General features: G+C 39.5%; 1 protein-coding gene across 1 annotated transcript in view; it reads right to left on the bottom strand.

Moving 5' to 3' along the window:
* ARIH1 (ariadne RBR E3 ubiquitin protein ligase 1) overlaps window positions 1–19,355 on the bottom strand; it is an 85,565-nt gene that overhangs the window by 19,288 nt on the left and 46,922 nt on the right. Inside the window, 7 exon segments of the mRNA XM_049777865.1 lie at window positions 2,521–2,592; window positions 3,087–3,129; window positions 6,421–6,527; window positions 9,793–9,859; window positions 12,284–12,339; window positions 12,761–12,853; window positions 13,874–14,018. Of these exon segments, the coding sequence (XP_049633822.1) occupies window positions 2,521–2,592; window positions 3,087–3,129; window positions 6,421–6,527; window positions 9,793–9,859; window positions 12,284–12,339; window positions 12,761–12,853; window positions 13,874–14,018 (583 nt within the window).

Here is a 19,355-nt window from a genome sequence, read left to right as displayed (position 1 = left end):
AAATCACTATGCATTATACTAGTTACATAATTCAGTCTTTATGAAAAAAAAAAGACATTACTACAAGCTACATTAATTTTATTAACTTTTTTGTTTGGGGCATATATCCAACATTGCTCAGGGCTTAATCCTGGCTTTGCACTCAGGGGACCAGTTGTAATGCCTGGGATCAAACTGAGGTCTGTTGTGTGCAAGGCAAACATCTTATCTATCCCCTGTACTCTCTCTCCAGACCTAAACATTGCACTAATATTAAATTCTAAATAAATCAAACAGGGCAATTATCATCTTCTTTTGAGCATAGTCCTCCAAAGTAGTTCTCTTGTGATAACTGGCCAAAGGGGCTTTTGAGTTCAATACAATATATGCTGCCTGAGTCTAGCAGCAGGCAGTACTTACTGATTGGTGTTGGGGCCAACCAGAGACTCCCTGGCTCTGATGAGAGGACCACACCAGTAGTGATTGGAGGCCACCAGGCTACAATCTCTGGTGCCAAGTAGGCACTATATGCAATGCCAGGGATCAAACTCAAGTCCCTACTGCATGTACATTATGCCTTATTAACAATTGAGTTACCTAACGGGGCCTAAAAATTATTTAATAATATTATTTTTAGTCAAAAAAATTTAATTACTAGTAAGAAATTGTAATGTTGGGCCCAGAGAGATAGCACAGCGGCGTTTGCCTTGCAAGCAGCCGATCCAGGACCTAAGGTGGTTGGTTCAAATCCCAGTGTCCCATATGGTCCCCCGTGCCTGCCGGGAGCTAATTCTGAGCAGATAGCCAGGAGTAACCCCTGAGCACCGCCGGGTGTGGCCCAAAAAAAAAAAAAAAAAAAAAAAAAAGAAAGAAATTGTAATGTTTTCCCAAATTTAAAGCTTAAGTGTACATTTCATTCTACTTTCTGTTATAATTAAATAATATTAATCTCTAAATATGTCAGGATGCCACTGGAAATCTGCTAGAAATACTAATAATAAAATTTCTAGGCCCTCTTCGGAGATTAACTTGCAGTTTCATCTCAAAACTACCAAGTTGATAAATTCGTAACTACAAATTAACCTTTTGTTCCTTCTATGACCTTTTCTAAACAAATTCAATTATATTCTGGCCTATACTTTCTATTTCCATGTCCTGGAAATTTAAAGTATTTACAAGTAAAGTATTTCTGTAAATGCTGAGTGAATGCCACACACTAATCACTCTCCTTAGAGAAAATATAAGTCTCTCACATACTAAGATTCTGGGACTTTAATGACCATGTGTAGTTTTCACTACAACACTTGGATTTTGATAGGAAATAAAGTTATTGTTCTTGGGCCATACTGGCTGTGCTCAGGGATTAACTCTTGGAGTGCTTATGGGAACATCTGGGGTGCTAGGGATCAAACCAGGGTCAGTCATAAAGGAAAATGTCCAACTCACAGTATTATTACTCTAGCCCCAGAAAAAAAATTTTAAATAGCAAAACTAATTGTTACTTTCTGACATTACAAGTATGTTATTTTGTAAAGCTTTCTTTGGGTGACATCTGTTGCATGACAGTTTTAAAGAGCACGAAGATATTTAAATTATACATTCCTCAGAGATGTGACATCTGTTTTGTGTGAAAAAACTTCACTACTAATGCTTTCTGGGAGATCAACATGTACACTTTTAATCTCTTGAGTAGAGCAGGTATATGATGATATAAAATCTGGTTGATAAAATTTTATCATTTTAGCACTCCTTTTTTTCATTGTCCGATAACTGAGGATGAATAAAGCTATAGCCAACATTAAACAACTCAGTATTTGTTAATGCATCATCTTTGCAGGTGAAAGATAATAGTATATAAAAATGAACAGTACATGAATAGCAGTATCATTCAAACCCAAGATATTTCCTATAAAAACAATTCAATTAAATATATATCATAAAATTTTCTAGTAAGAATAAGAGCATATGCAGTTGGGATATAAATGTTTGGCTATTGATGAACAAAATAAGCATACGTGGATTTCTAAAACATTAAACAATGATTAAAGTCGGTAAGCATACTGAAAATTAGTAAGTAAAAACAAAATCAAAAGTTCTATTTCTCAGGAGAAATCTAATAAATAGTATTTTATGTACTAGCCATGAAATAAATTTGGTTAAGCTCAGCTTAGTTTATATAGTAAGTTAACTTTGATTGTTTTATAAAATGACTTCTTGAAAATTCAAGTTAAGACCAATACATGTCAATTTAAAAAAAAAAAAAAAGCCAAAAAAAATTTAAAAGGTCATCAGTTCTGTATTTAGGAAAATTATTTTCCAACTGAAGAAATCATCTAAAGTAGAATATTGCACATAAAAGCATATTATAGAACTCAAGAAAAAAACACACAAGAGAAAATTAAGAAATTAATTAGAGGGGGGGGTGAGTGAGAAAAATTTAAATCCAGGCTTTTTACTATGTAATCTTACTGATTCTGCTATAAAAAAAAACCCATGATTTTAAGTTTCATTGTGAAGAATTTAAGTAAGAAAATTACCAACCTTTGTGTTGGCAGCAATCCAATTGGAGGTTTCGCTGTCATCATCACACTTTTTAATCCACTTCTTCAACCACTATTGAAAGCAACAACTTTTAGAGCACAACATAAGACTTAGGCTAACAAAAATACAGTAGACTAACACTCAATATAGTAAACTTTAATGTAAAATCCAAAGAACCAGATTATTTGCAGGTTTATTTTCATTTATTTATTTTTGATTTGAAGGCCACACCCAATGGTGCTCAGAGGTTACTCCTGGCTCTGTTCTCAAATATCACTCCTTCTAGGCTCAGGAAACCAAGTATGGTGCCAGTGATTAAACTCAGATTGGCTATAAGCAAAGTAAATGCACTATCTGTTATGCTATTCAGGCCCAGACAATGATCATTTTATTGCCAGGGCTGGAGCAATAGCACAGCAGATAGGGCATCGCCTTACAAGTGGCCGACCCAGTTTCAATCCCCGGCATCCCATATGCCAGTCAGGAGTTACCCCTAAGTAGTTTCTGATTTTGGCCCAAAAACCAGTCAGTCAGTCAGTCAATAAAAACAAAATTGCCAAACTCACCTTACATTTAACAGGATCATGCCAATTTTCTCCACAGTTAAAGCTGTTAACACAAAATTGAAAATAAGTATCACCTACTAATACTAGTAGGCAAACAAACTAGTTAATTATTTATATTTCCCTAATTTCTAGTAACTGAGCAAAAAAAAAAAAATCTCTGCTTTATATAAATAAGTTATTAAGAATTTAGTGCTAGGAAAAGATACATTTTAAGTACTCAATATGTGGGAAAAATATAAAAACATATGTGTCAAAATTCCATCTTAAAAGCTAGCAAATGAATAAGACAAAAATAGACTATTTGGGACTATACTTTCCTGATAGGTTTTTTGGGTTTGGGGGGGGGGTGTTTGGGCCAAACCCAGCAGTGCCCAGGGATTACACTCCTGGCAGGCTTAGGGGACCGTATGGGATGGTGGGGATCAAACCCGGGTCCATCCTGGTTGGCTGCATTCAAGGCAAACGCCCTACACTGTGCTATTGCTTCGGCCCTCCTAATAGGTTGTTTGTTTGTTTTGGTTTTTGAGCCACACCCGGCGGTGCTCAGGGGTTACGCCTGGCTATCTGCTCAGAAATAGCTCCTGGCAGGCACAGGGGACCATATGGGACACCGGGATTCGAACCAACCACCTTAGTAGGTCCTGGATCGGCTGCTTGCAAGGCAAGCACCGCTGTGCTATCTCTCTGGGCCCCTACCTAATAGTTTTTAAAAGTTTCTCCCTGAAACATTCTTTAACTGAAACTGAGCATAATTTTTTATTAATTTGAGTTTAGTTTACACACAAATCAGTAAACATTCATTTTTGTGAAGTTCTGAAATGACATTTACAAGTTTTACTAAGAGTATTATTTCAATATAGTGTTAATACACAGCAAATAATATGTGGAAAGCAAAAAAACCCCACATAGCTACATAAATTAAAAAAAAAATCTCAAAAATATTAGATAAAGCATACAAATAAGGTACAAGTAAGATACAAAGGCTTAGAGATAAAGTAGAGCCATTTTAGATGATTGCCTTGTATGTGGTTAGCTCGGGTTTGATCCCTGCACGCTGTAATAGAGCCCTGAGCCCACCCTAAGAGCAAACCTACCAAGATCAGATATGGTCCAAACCTCCCTTTCCCCACCAAAAAAACTTATTTTGATTAAACTACATTACTATATTAAGTACTTATACATGTTATTTCCTATAAAGTCCATGATTCAAATGCTTCCAATTTAAAATTATATTTGAAAGTATATAGAGAATTATAGTATAAATTCAAAATAATACATTTTAAAAAATTATTTGGGGGAATAAAGGAGGCCACACACCTAGAAGTACTCAGAGGTTAATCCTGATAGGATTGGGAAGCCAAAAGTGCCAGAGATCAAATCTAGGTTAGCCTGAGGGCTTACTCCTGGATCTGTACTCAGTAGGAACAATATGCAGTGGCTAGGTCAGCTACATGCAACACAAGCATTCTACCCACTGTAATATCACCCTGGCCCCTCTAAATAGTATTAACTATTAAAGATACAATAAATTCTATAGATGTTTGGAGAAAAAAAAAAGAATGATAAGAAATGCTAATCAAATGACTATTTGCTACTTCAAAGCCCCTGGAGAGACTGCTCCTCATTCTTTGTTTTTGGTCCACTCCCAGAGATGCTCCAGCAGTGCTGGACCCGATGTATAGTTAACTGAACCTAGGGCACCAGTGTAACCAAAGCATGCACTCCATCTCCTGACTTTAGTTTTTCTTTTTTTGGTTTTGGTGGTGCTCAGAAGATATTCCCAATTTGGTGTTCTTGGGGTTGCTCTGGCAGTGCTTGGGGGACTATGTGGTACCAGGGATTGAACTTGGGCTCCTTCTAAGCAAAAATGCCTTCTCAACATGTTGAGCTTACTCTTGGCTCTACATTCCAGATGAGGCTGTAGGGACCATCTAGGATTGCCAGGAATAGAACCCAGGTTGGCTGCATATAAGGCCAGTAGCCTGCCTGATGTACTATCCATCCAGTCCCTAGTAAATCTCATTTAATAATTAAATAAAATGGGGCCACAACATTAGTGTAGCGGTAGCGCGTTTGCCTTGCACACACTGACCCAGGACAGACTTTGATTCAATCCCCGGTGTCCCATATGGTCCCCCGAGCCAGGAGCGATTTCTGAGCACATAGCCAGGAGTAACCCCTCAGTGTCAACAGGTGTGGGCCATGACCCCCAAAAGGAAAGTACATCTAATCATTTTATCTTTTCAATTTTATCTACATTCTTTTTAGAAACGTGATTCAACTTTTGAAAGCAAAAAAGTTTTTGGAAAAAAAACTTTACTATAGAGGCCACGACAATAGCACAGTGGGGAGAACATTTGCTTTGCATATGACTATCCTGAATTCAATTTCCTGCATCTAGTATAGCTTCCAGAGCAATTCGAGGAGTGATCCCCGAGTGCAGAGCCAGGAGTAACCCCTGAGCACTACTGGGTGTGGCACAAAAAATAAGTAATATTAACTATATATTTTACTTCCAGGATGTAACTTGAAAACGGCAAAAGTAATAAAGTAGGAAAACATAAATTGATAGAATGAGAAGAACTGAATTCTTGTCCCAGATCTGTGAGGCAAGTTCTATCATACAAGTTCTAGAAAACATACAAAAAATTTATTTATAGCTATATTTTTTCCATTAGAAAATTACAGAAACTGAACAAAAGAAAACTCATTTAAGATTTGACTTTTTATGTGTTTTTGGTTTGGGGCCACACCTGACAGTGCTCGGGTTACTCCAGGCTCTGCATTCAAGAATTGCTTCTGGCAGGCTCAGGGGGCTATGAGTCAACATCATGCAAGTTAAACTCCTACCCTCTGTAATATCTCTTCAGCCCTGTATGTGTATTTTTTAAAAAGATGCTGTATTTAGGGGGCCAGAGACCATGAGGTAGGGTGTTTGCCTCGCATGCAGAAGAACGGTGGCTCGAATCTCGGCATCCCATATGGTCCCCTGAGTGCTGCCAGGTGTGACCCAAAAACAATAACAAAGATGCTGCATTTAAACTCATTACCTAAAAAAATAATTAAAAGTAAATTCAGGGGGCCGGAGAGATAGCACAGCGGCATTTGCCTTGCAAGCAGCCGACCCAGGATCTAAAGTGGTTGGTTCGAATCCCGGAATCCCATATGGTCCCCCATGCCTGCCAGGAGCTATTTCTGAGCAGATAGCCAGGAGTAACTCCTGAGCATTGCTGGGTGTGGCCAAAAAGCCCCCCCACAAAAAAAGTAAATATCATCCTCTGATGCAAACAAATATTCTACTGTTTTCTAGTGAGAGCAGAAATCGCTGGCTTACCAAAATTGACGACCACATTTGCAGCGAACAGGTTTAGCATCTGGATATTGGACTTTAACAACATGATGGCAATCTGGGGCAGGACACCACTTTAACAGTCGATTGCACTAGAATACAAGTTAGACAATTAAATTAAGCCATAATAGATTTCCTAGCATGACAAGCAATTATTTTCACTGTTTCTCTAATGCAAGGGTTGTAAAGGCACATGGTGACAAACACACATAAAAATCTACTACCAGTATTTGGTCTTATAGCCATGACTTTGTATGCAGTTTTTCAAAGATTTGATCACTTAAGCTCAGTTTCATAAAAATAAATGGCTCTAGTTTACCCTAAAATTCCCAGAGAACAAAAAGAAATAAAAATAATTCCTAATCATAGCCAAGGCAGGATTTGATTTTCTGAAAAGGAACTATGCAGTATCAGGAACTGAGCCTGGTTCATCCACAAGTAAAACCTGGGCTTAGCTGTTTGTTGTTTTGTTTGTTGGAGGAGGAGGAGAAAGGACAGAAATACAGACAAAAAAAAATAATGACACACACACGCTAAGGGTTTCCTCCTGGTTCTGGCTCAAGGATCAAACCTGCTGGCCATGTACGAGGCGACGACTTATTTTTTGCGGTATACCTTGTGGTGCTCAGGGCTCATGATTAGGGATCACTTCTGGCACTACTTGAGGACCAGATCATAGTCACAGGGATAGAGGTGAATGTGCAAAGTAAGTGCTTTAATCCGTTTTTCAGGCCCCTTTGGAATTCACAATTCAAAATAATGAATATACTTTTTTCTTTGGGGGGGGGGGGGTGTTTCACACCCGGCAGTGTTCAGGGGTTACTCCTGGCTTTACGCTCAGAAATCATTCCTGGCAGGTTCAGTGGACCATATGGGATGCCGGGATTCGAACCACCATCCTTCTGCATACAAGGCAAATGCACTACACCTCCACGCGATCTCTCCAGCCCCAACATTTTTAACAATTAAAAAAAATTAGGGGGGCCAGCGAGGTGGTGCTAGAGGTAAGGTGTCTGCCTTGCAAGCGCTAGACAAGGAAGGACCACTGTTCGATCCCCCGGCGTCCCATATGGTCTCCCCAAGCCAGGGGGCAATTTCTGAGCGCTTACCCAGGAGTAACCCCTGAGCACCAAACAGGTGTGACCCAAAAACCCAAAAAAAAATTTTTTGGGGGGGGAGGCCAGAGCAGTGGCATAGCAGTAAGGTGTTTGTCTTACACACAGCTGACCTAGGACGGACCATAATTCAATCCCTCTGGCGTCCCGTATGGTCCCCTAAGTCAGTAGCAATTTCTGAGCGCGTAGCCAGGAATAACCCCTGAGCGTCACCGGGTGTGGCCCAAAAACTAACTAACTAACTAACTAACTAACTAACTAACTAACTAACTAATAAATAAATAAAATAAACTTGCATAGGGCCAGAGCAATAGCACAACGGTAAGGGAATGCCTTGATGCAGTCAATCTGAGTTCAATCCTACGTATTTCATATGGTCCCTCGAGCACCAGCAGAAATGACCCTTGAGCACCACCTGCTATGGATCCCCACCAAAAACCAAAAAAAAAAAAAAACAAAAACAAAAAACCACCTTTAATTTTGATGTTCCTAATACTTTCACTAGGGTCCACAGAGCCCTGTCAGGAGTTATTCTGGCTCAATATTGTGTGACCAAATAAAAAAGGGACTAGACTGTTAAACATGATTAATATTACATCATTAATAATCTGCTAATTATCAACTAGGGACAAAAATAAAAAGAACAATATATTGGAACTGGAGTGATAGGATAGCAAATAGGGCATTTGCCTTGCACACGGCTGACCTGGGTTTGATCCCCATATGATCACATATGGTCCCCTAAGCCTTCTAGGAGAAATTTCTGAAACCACAGAGCAACACCGAGTATGCCCCAAAAAACAAAAAAAATTAAAAAGAACAACAAATTAAAACTTAAGATCTATTAAGAGATCTTACTCCCGCCTACCCCTTTCACACCCAGGAGCACCCAAGGAGTTACTCCTTGCTCTACACTCAGAAATTACTCCTTGGGTTCGATTCCTGGCATCCCATATGGTCCCCGAACCTGTCAGGAGTGATTTCTGAGCACAGAGCCAGGAGTAATGCCTGAGCACTGCCAGATGTGGCCCAAAAACAAAAACTAAAAAAGCAAAGTAAGGGCCCGGAGAGATAGCACAGCAGCGTTTGCCTTGCAAGCAGCCAATCCAGGACCAAAGGTGGTTGGTTCGAATCCCGGTGTCCCAGATGGTCCCCCGTGCCTGCCAGAAGCTATTTCTGAGTAGACAGCCAGGAGTAACCCCAGAGCACCGCTGGGTGTGGCCCAAAAACTAAAAAGAAAAAAAAAGCGAAGTGAAAGAAATCACTCACTCCTTGCAGGCTTGGAGATGCCAGAGCTTGAACTCAGGTTGGCTGTGTGCAAGGCAAAACCTCTACCTGCTGTGCTATTGCTCCACCCAAGAGATTTACTTTTTGGTTAATCACATTCCTTTGAGAACATGGGTATTTTGTTATTCTTCATAAATACAATCTAAAAACCAACTTTATGGTGAGAGTATTTTTTATAATTTTTTTCAAATCCCCAGTGTCCCATCAACAAATTCAATTCTGAAAACTATGCTACTTGAGCTCTACAGTCTGACTGCCAACAGTGCAAATGAATTCTGAGTACTCTCGAAACACATGTGTGTAAGCAGCCCAAAAGGTGCAATTCCCAATGAGTATTACAGCAAATCTTCCAGCAATCATACTATACCTGTCAATTAAGAATGCAATCCTAACAAGCACCTGAACAGAGAGCTAAAAGTTCAGTGAGCACAAAACTGATAAAATACCTTACCCAAAAGTAAAGGTGAAAATGGGCAAGTAAAGGCAGAGCTAGTATAGGAGTTGAGGTGCTTGCTATGGACAAGGCTAACCCTCATTTTATTACTGTCAGGAATAATCCGAGTATAAAGCTGGAGCACAGCTGTGTATGGACGCAAAACGAGGTGAGGGTAAAATTTAAAAATAAATAAAATTGGGGTCAGAGAGATTGCATAGCAGTAACGCCCTGCACACAGCCAACCCAGGTTTGATTCCAGGAATCCCACATGGTCCCAGAAGGGATTTCTAAGCGCAGAGTCCATGAGTAACTCCTGAGTACCGCTGGGAGTGGGCCCCAAAACCATAAAATAAAATTAAAAAATTAATTAATTAAAAATACATAAAATTAAGATGTTCAAAGACCACAGTTACACATATGCTGGCAACCTTCAATTATCAAAGCATCAATATCCACAATAAAGGAAGGAGTGGAACTGTAAACAAAAGTAAACAGAAGGAATCCTAAACTTATACTTACCTCTACAAAGCTATTTGTTATTAAATGTTGATACTTTAACTTAACTTTCGAATCTGTGATCAGGCGCCTGAAAAACAAGAATCATTTTTAGTTAGGAATTAAAAGATGGGGGGGGCGGCGAGGTGGCGCTAGAGGTAAGGTGTCTGCCTTGCAAGCGCTAGCCAAGGAAGGACCGCGGTTTGATTCCCGGTTTGATTCCCGGTATTCCGTATGGTCCCCCCCAAGCCAGGGGCAATTTCTGAGCACTTAGCCAGGAGTAACCCCTGAGTATCAAACGGGTGTGGCCTGAAAAACAAACAAACAAAAAAAAACAAAAAACAAACAAAAAAAGAAAGGAATTAAAAGACAGGACCGGAGAGATAGCATGGAGGTAAGGCATTTGCCTTGCATGCAGAAGGATGGTGGTTCGAATCCCAGCATCCCGTATGGTCCCCCGAGCCTGCCAGGAGCGATTTCTGAGCATAGAGCCAGGAGGAACCACTGAGCACTGCCGGGTGTGACCCAAAAACCGAAGGAAAAAAAAAAGTAATTAAAAGATGTCAATGCTGTGGCTATAAAGACTACCTTAATATGAAAATTCTATAGAAAAAGGAGTTAAGGGGCTACAACCAGTGGTGTTCTGGGGACCATGTGGATAGAACCACGGTCTCAAATATGCAAAGTATGTGTTTAGATGGTTCAAATATCTCCCTGGTTAAATTAAATCTCCCTGTTAGGGACCAGAGAGATAGCACAGTGGTAAGGTGTTTGCCTTAGGTGCAGGACAGTGGTTCGAATCCCGGCATCCCATATGGTCCCCGAGCCTGCCAGGAGTGATTTCTGAGCGTAAAGCCAGAGCACTGCTGGGTGTGACCCAAAAACAAACAAACAAACAAACAAACAAATCTCCCTGTTAAACTGTCTTTAACACATTTAGAGCCAAAACCCTTTTATAAGTCTTCAGATTCTAATAGGTTGCCTCAAAGACAGAAATTCTAAGTCACTTTTCCTCAGATCTTCTAAACCCAGTATTTGAAATGAGGTGTTTCACGAATGTTAATGAACAAATCTAGATTATTCTCGATATTAACCTGAGGGCCTTCCCTCAGATTTAAGTAAATTTATTCAAATTTTATGTTTTATAAAATTTGAATAAATTTACTTACTGGCCTCTTTTTTTTGGGGGGTGGGTCAAACCCAGCAGCACTTCAGGGGTTACTCCTGGCTCTACGCTCAGAAATCTCTCCTGGTAGGCTCAGGGGACCATATGGGATGCCAGGATTCGAACCACCATCCTTCTGCATGCAAGGCAAATGCCCTACCTCCATGTTATCTGTCCGGCCCCTACCTAGCCTCTCTTGTCAAATATTAATTCTATAATTCACAACAAAATTTAGACATCAGTGAAAACAAATAACCTTGAAACTCAAATAAACATAGTAAACATTTCTGAATTTTAAGAAAATGATGTTAGAAAAAAACAAAGCAACCAATGGGCCAGAGAGAGAGTAGAGAGGGTAGGCTGATAGAAAAATAAATGAAAATCATGATGGGGCTATTAAGTAGAAACACATTCTACAATGCTAAAGTGTCCAACATGTCTAAGAAAAAAAAATAACATTTGCTTTAGTTTAGGATCATGTCCTGTGGTGTTCTGGACTCTTCCCTCCTGGCTTGGTGCTAAGGGGAGCCATGTAATGCCAAATTTAAACCTAGCCCCAGCGCAGGTGGCCCTGGCAACTAAACCATCTTCTCAGTGCCTGATGATTAACATGCTTTTATGTCCCATATCTAATTAAGTCTACCTCAAAAATACATCTAAAATCTCATTACTTACCGACCATACCCGGTAGTACTCAGGTTACTCCTGGCTCTGTGCTCAGAAATTGCTCCCTGCAGGCTCGGAAGACCATACGGAATACTGGGGATCAAACCCAGGTCATCCTGGGTCGGACCCAAGCAAGGCAAATGCCTTACCGCTGTGCTATCACTCCAACCCCTTACTTTATATTAATATTATATAGCAGATTTCCCGAGAACCTCAACTGACACATGAACACAGATTATATCTTAATTCCAATGTTTACTGAAATTTACCTATCATGTATTTCCGAGTTTACTACAATAGTGACTGGGGCATTTATTTAAACCAGTTACAAATGGATTTTTTAACCAAATATATATTTGCAATCACCTCAGACTAAAATTTTTACCTCCTTTGGGGCCGGGCGGTGGCGCTAGAGGTAAGGTGCCTGCCTTGCCTGCGCTAGCCTTGGACAGACCACGGTTCGATCCCCCGGCATCCCATATGGTCCCCCCCAAGCCAGGAGCGACTTCTGCGCGCATAGCCAGGAGTAACCCCTGAGCGTCACCGGTGTGGCCCAAAAACCAAAAAAAAAAAAAAAAAAAAAAAAAAAATACCTCCTTTGAGGAGAATATGATATGTAAAGTGCTAAGGGAAATTTAGTCCAACTAATATTCATCATGCAATCTATTTAAAAAAAATACTTACATAACCGTGTTGTCATCCACTAGGATATCACAACCGTGAGCAGGACATGAAATAGTCTGAAAGAGATTTAAATTTAAACTATGTTTTCATTCAACAGATACTGAATGTTTACCGTCATTACATCAGAGAAAGAAGGCAAAACTGGTAAGTTCCTGACTGTTTAATTTTTATTAAAAGAAATGTATGTGTGAGCATTATCACCATAAGGTTACTAGACTTGACTTGAATCACTGTTTCTGGGAAAAGCAAGTAACCTGACAAAGCTGTTAAATTTAATGTGTAAAGTTAATGTCTGCTCAGAATTACTGCATTGGATCTTATACTACAATGCCCCAATACAAATAGAAAAAGGCTTCCATTATCTTAAGCTTTAATAACAAGCTTTCCCATGCAACTCATAGTACAGAGAGCCTCAGCTGTTTATATTTATGAAATGATCAAATTGAACAAAAACTAAAACCAAATTGGCATCTTTACCTGTCCCATGCCTTCCTCTATAATTTTGGTAGTTAAATATTCGCTCCAGCACTGCATACAAAACTTATGTCCACATTCAAGGCCAGTGAAATACTGCAACAAAAATAAAGACTTAAAAATATATTATATTACCAGGAAAAAATACTAAAAACAAGACTTAGTGAGGTTATTTTATTCACATCTTTCACAGTGCATATAAATCCCAAAGGTGTGAGATCACCCCACACGTCATGTTTCTAACTCCAGGCAGAGGGATAAGAAGGCAGGGTACCTGCAAAGAATGAATAAACCAATTTATGAGTCAGGAATGAGTCATGGAGTCAATTTGCTTCTTCCCTCATAGTGTCTCTGAGGGCCAAAGCCAGACTGCTTTTCTTTACTCTCCATACAAAACTCAACTGAGTTGGGGAGGGTGAATTAAGTTCCAGGTGGACTTTTACATATCAAAGGCCTAGGTAAAAAGGAAAGACGAAATTGGGGGGATGAATGTCTTTATTTTGGGTTAATAGCTGGGTGTCATCTTACAGATGGGTTCCTAAAATGAAGTTTTAGGTGGTGAAATATAAGCAGGCTATGCAATGGACAGAAAATCTCAATGAGAAATAAATGTACAGAATTTATAATTTTTAGGAAAGGCAAACACAGTCAGTAATCCTGCATTGATTTCTTTTTGTTTGTTTTAGGATCATACCTGGCAATGCTCATTGTTTACTACTGGCTCTCCACTCCTCAAAGTGCTCAGGAGACCATATGGAACATGGGGATAGAACCTAGGTTGGCCACTAAAAACAAGTGACTCACCTACTGTATTATCACTCAGTGTCTGTATAAAATGTTAAATGTCATAGACCAAGAAGTACATAAAAGTAGATATGAAGCTCTTGGACTGATCCAAAAACATTTAAAATAAATGAGTAACCTTTAAAGTACCAAAAGATAATACAGGAGTTAAGATGCTTGCCTCACATGCAGCCAATTTATATTTCTCTACCTTTCCTTATCCTTTGACATAAGGCTGCTTTCCCAAACACCCAGATCTTCCATTGTTTAAGAATAAAATTTAATTACACTCTAAACAGAGTCAGTGCTAGCCTTAAACTACCAGATACTCACCGAGTTAGGGTAGTTCAAGTAGCAGATCTGACAAGGCATATCCTGTGCTGATGACCTTGTATTCATCTGGCGTGTTCGAGACTTTTTACTTGGATTAATTACATGACACTCAGCAAAGAGCTTCTCCAGGTTTCCATCAAAGTACCTGCATCATTTAAAAAGAGAGGATGAGAACCCAGCAATATCACGCTATTAGTGCTCTCCAAAATCTTATTTTCTATAGGGTAAATTAATGAATTTAATTAAAGTATACCAAGACCATAACTTTGGGGGGCAGGGGCAGAGAAAAGAAGTTGTACATCTACAAATTGTAGTAATCAGAGGTTTAGCTATCAGAAAGTTGACAAGTTTTAGTGCTACTTTGGATTGCCTTTTTCTTTTTATTAGAAGTCAAATTATTGGCTGGTCCGATGGCAGTGGTTTATCAGAACTTATTAACGTTAGTATCACAAAAGTTGGTATACAACCCACCCCCCACTGCCCAATTTGACTGGCTTAAAAAAGAGAGAAGTCAAATTATTAATATTTCTATAGCCATAAAACTACAACTTAAAGATGTAAGTTTTGCTATCCCTAAACTGCCTTAAGAGCAATGAGTTTTATTTATTTATTTATTTATTGGTTTTTGGGCCACACCCGGCAGTGCTCAGGGGTTACTCCTGGCTGTCTGCTCAGAAATAGCTCCTGGCAGGCACGGGGGACCATATGGGACACCGGGATTCGAACCAACTACCTTTGTTCCTGGATCGGCTGCTTGCAAGGCAAGCACCGCTATGCTATCTCTCCGGGCCCGCAATGAGTTTATTTTTGTCTATGTGTATGATGGGGGACTGAACCCAAGAAATGACACAATTAAGGCAAGTATTCTATCACTGAACTATTATTTCCAAAATGGTATTTTGAAAACCTATATAAGAAATTTTTATTAGTAAGTGTAATTAGGTACAGGAAGATAGTACAGGGTGCATGCCTTGCATGTGCCTTAAGCAGGTTTGATTCCTAGAACACCACATGGATTGTCTAGCACTGCCTGAGTTGGGTGGTCTAGTTGGTATTGTGTGTGCATATGTACAAAAATTTAAAAGTAAAAAAGAGTAATGAGAGTACTTGAAAAGGTTCATACATTAAGTAATTTAACTTCATATTATACATATCTATATTAACCACTTATTTAAACAGTTGAACATGAAGATAAAAACAGTATAAGTAAGCATATATAAGAAGTTTAAGATGCAAAATTCTTTTTTTTGTTTTTGTTTTTGTTTTTGGGCCACACCTGGCGGTGCTCAGGGGTTACTCCTGGCTGTCTGCTCAGAAATAGCTCCTGGCAGGCACGGGGGACCATATGGGACACCGGGATTCAAACCAACCACCTTTGGTCCTGGATCAGCTGCTTGCAAGGCAAACGCCGCATCTCGCCGCTGTGCTATCTCTCCGGGCCCTAAGCTGCAAAATTCTTGACAAGAGATATCACGCAGCCTAACACCTTCATAGTCCATGCCTCCTGAAATCTAATAATCTTAAGAGAAAGCAACAGACATAAAAATTTAAATCTATGAATATACAGTAAAATATTAATCAGAAGTTGGCCAATTGCTTCTTTTATACAGTAGTTTGGAAGATTACTTCCGGTTCTCAGGGAATTGTATAGGTGCCAGGGATCAAGCTTATGTCAAATGCACACAAAGGAAGAGACTTACCTGCTGTATTATCCCTCCAGCACCCACTAATTACCATTTATTTTTCTTGGTTTGGGGTCTCACTGGCTATACTCAGAGATCATATTTGGTGCTAGGGACTGTGCACGTGGCACTATCTGACCCACTATATTATCTCTCTAGATGTTATTATTTTGTAAAGGCTAGGTTTCCATAACAACAATCTCCTTTATATAAAAGAGTAAGTTAAAAATTTAAGAAGGAGAGCCAGAGCGGTGGCGCAAATGGTAGGGCATTTGCCTTGCATGCGCTAGCCTAGAACGGACCGTGGTTGGATCCCCCAGCGTCCCATATGGTCCCCCAAGCCAGGAGCAATTTCTGAGCACAAAGCCAGGAGTAACCCCTGAGCATCAACAGATGTGGCCCAAAAATAAGAGAGAGAGAAAAAAAGAGGGACCAGAGAGATAAGTACAATGAGTGCTTGACTTGCATGAGGCCAATGTGATTTAGATCCCCAGTATCCCACATTGTTGAGCCCACTAGAAGTGATTCCTGAATGCAGTGAGGAGTAGCCAGAGGTAGTGTTTCCCAATAAAAAATAAAATAAAAATAAAAGATACTTGAGGTTTCTAAAACTTTTATGGAAGAACTATTTCAGGTTCTGTGTTAAGACACTTTTGAGCAATATTAAAAAAAAAAAAAAAAATCACTCGGGGCCGGCGCGATGGCGCTAGAGGTAAGGTGTTTGCCTTGCCAGCACTAGCCTAGGACGGACCGGTAGTTCGATCCCCCAAGCCAGGAGTGACTTCTGAGCGCATAGCCAGAAGTAACCCCTGAGCACTACCAGGTGTGGCCCAAAAACCAAAAACCAAAAAAAAAAAAAAAAAGTATATCACTCAATAAGAATAAGCACTTTCCTGAGATTAAATATCTTTTTAGTATTTTTTTTCACAGTACATTTCAATAATCAAATTATCAATCAAAATACCAACACCGGGCCAGAGCAATAGCGCAACGATAGGGAGTTTGCCTTGCATGCAGCTGACCCAGGACAGACCTCGATTAGATCCCCAGCATCCCATATGGTCCCCCAAGCCAGGAGTGGCACTGGTGTGGCCCAAAAACAAACAAAACAAATGAACAAAAAACCCAATTCATTACAAAAGGAAAATTTACATAAAATATTCCGATTCAGTAAATCAGAATATAAAACATAAGCTTTCCTATAAATTTCATCTAAGAGATCCAAGATGCATAGTATACAACTGGTAAGGAACTTGCCTTGCACAAGTTTGAGCCCCAGTATCCCACATGGTTCTCGAGCACAGGAGTAAATCCTGAGCACCACTGAGTGTGACTCAAAAAACAAAGTGATAGTTATCATATGCAGAGTCAACTTTTCAAACAACTCAATAGATAAAAAAAATAATTAGTTTCAAGAATAATTAGTTTTACTTATTTTGTATCAGCAAATACATTCGTGATAACGCAGACTATAAAGCTTCAACCATTTCTCTAAATTTCCCAATTCTCTATGGTCTTAATTCTCTATTTTTGGTTTGGGGGCCAGACCTGGTGAGTCTCAGCTCAATATTTTATAGTAGTGTCAACCCAGTGCTACCACAGGTATGACAGGAAAAATGCACAGTAAACTGTAGACCTTTGTGAGCCTAAACAGTAAAACAGAAGGTTCAAACACAGCTCAGAAAATCTTTAATGACTTCAGTAACACCATGTAGAAATATAACAATCATTTCAAACTGACCCATGTTGATCTAAGTTTTCATAATTCCATTTGCCTTTGAGTTTTAATATGCAATATGAAGAAAATGTATTTGTTGTTCCTGCATGGAGGAAGGCTAGCTATATTATGTTGGTGGGTGGGAGATTGGGAACAAAGGTGAGGAAAGGTGGGATCAGTGTTTGAAGATTTAATGCCTGAAAAGACTGTATTGTGAACAACTTGATAAAGGCAAGGTGTACTAATAAAAATTAGAAAAGAAGAAGACAAAAGGAGGGGAGGGTAGAAGGAGAGGAATCAGGCTGGTGACAAGTAGTGAAACAAAAAACAGTAATCACAAGTCTTCCCCATAACAGAAGTCCAGGTACAGACAGGTACACTTGTGTTTCTGAACCTTCAAAGAGAACCTGTTCTCAGGTTCTTTCAGAAAGTCACAATTTGTCTATTACCAATACCAAAAGCAGAAATATGACTAAAAATAGAAAAGATTATTACTTAAATCATTTGATAATAGATGCAAAGATCCTCAATAAAATTTTGAGGTGGGCAAAGCCACAGTACAGGAAATATGGTGCTTGCCTTAAAACACAATTGACCTAGGCTCAATTCCCAGAAACTCCTATTTCCAAAGTAGTAATTCCTTGAGCAGAAATAGGAATAAGCCCTGAGCACTGCTTGGGTGATCCACCACAAGCTCCTACCTCCAAAAGAATGGTCTTCACTTAGCAATATTCCTACCTAGAAAAAAGTTGATGTTTTTTGAGTGATGACTCAAGGCTCTATTTGACCTTTTACCAAGTAAAGCATCTGTAAAGTAGAGGCAGCACAAAAATTAATCTAAAGTTCTAATTACTGATGAAGATTTAGTGAGAAAGTGAAGATGTCAGAGAGGCAGAAAAAAGCTGGCTTTTTAACTGGAGGAGGGGGTGTATTTAATAAGGAATTCACTGGTAGTGTTAGGGACCCCAGTACTACACTTGGTTATCTGGCTATGGAGGACCTACACAACTCCTGGAATCAAACTTAGGACCTTGTACAAGCATGGTCTGTGCTATTCCTCCAATCTATGAATTTCCTGGCTAAGAGCTAAATTGTTGGGTTGTCTTATCATTAAAAAAAAAAAATAATAATGGGAGAGATTTATGTGCTATGGAAGCAAGACAATCTTTAATTTATGAAAAGCAAAGTACCAAAAGAAGATCCTATGCATCCTGACTCTAGGCCTAGAGAGGTAGTACAGCAGTGCAACGAATAGGGCACTTGCCCTGCATACAACCGACTTAATTTAATTCTAGTTTAACCCATACCAGGAGCCAGGAGTAAACTCTGAGCAGCTCTTAGTTATTGTATAAGCCCAAATCCAAAATAAAGTGAAATTTTAAAAATTAAATAAAGGAGATAATACAAAGGCTACAAAGTATTAGATTAAATCCTGGCACTACATTGCCTCCCTAGTGATGTACCTGGCCAACTCAGTCTTGCATACAGTCCCCCGAGCCAGCCGTTGCCACGAAACAATAATAATTGGGACTGGAGCAATAGCACAGTGAATAAGGCATACCTTCCACATGGAATACCTGGGTTTGATCTCCAGCATTCCATGTTTCCTTCCCACCTTGATTTCTTTTCTTTACCTCCTTCCTAAATTCTGGGGTCAAGGGTGACCTAGGATTCTCTCTCTCTACTACATTTTCCTCGACCAGTTATTCTATGCACTACAGATGATTGAGATCGATCTGCATTCCTCTAAGCCTGCCAGGAATAACCCGAGGAATGCTGGATGTGACACAAAATATTTTTAAACAAAAATTGCTTATGTTACTGGACAACCCACCAAAAGGTGTCTCGATTTACTTGGGTCAGAGAGATAATATAGCAGGTATGGCATTTTTCCTATACATGTCTAACCCAGGTACACCATATATGGACCCCCAAGCAGAGCTCCCTCAAGAGAAAAGCCTAAGTACAAATCCAGTCTTGCATTACATAATTAAAGATGAGGCTGGATGGCGGTGGATGGCGATGGATTTCTTTTTGCCATCCCAGGCCACGTGGCTCAGCAACCCCATGAACCGGCGAGTTT

Source organism: Suncus etruscus, chromosome 1 (genome assembly GCF_024139225.1).
Source record: "Suncus etruscus isolate mSunEtr1 chromosome 1, mSunEtr1.pri.cur, whole genome shotgun sequence".
Lineage (NCBI taxonomy): Eukaryota > Metazoa > Chordata > Mammalia > Eulipotyphla > Soricidae > Suncus > Suncus etruscus.
This window is presented reverse-complemented; position numbering and strand designations above follow the sequence as displayed.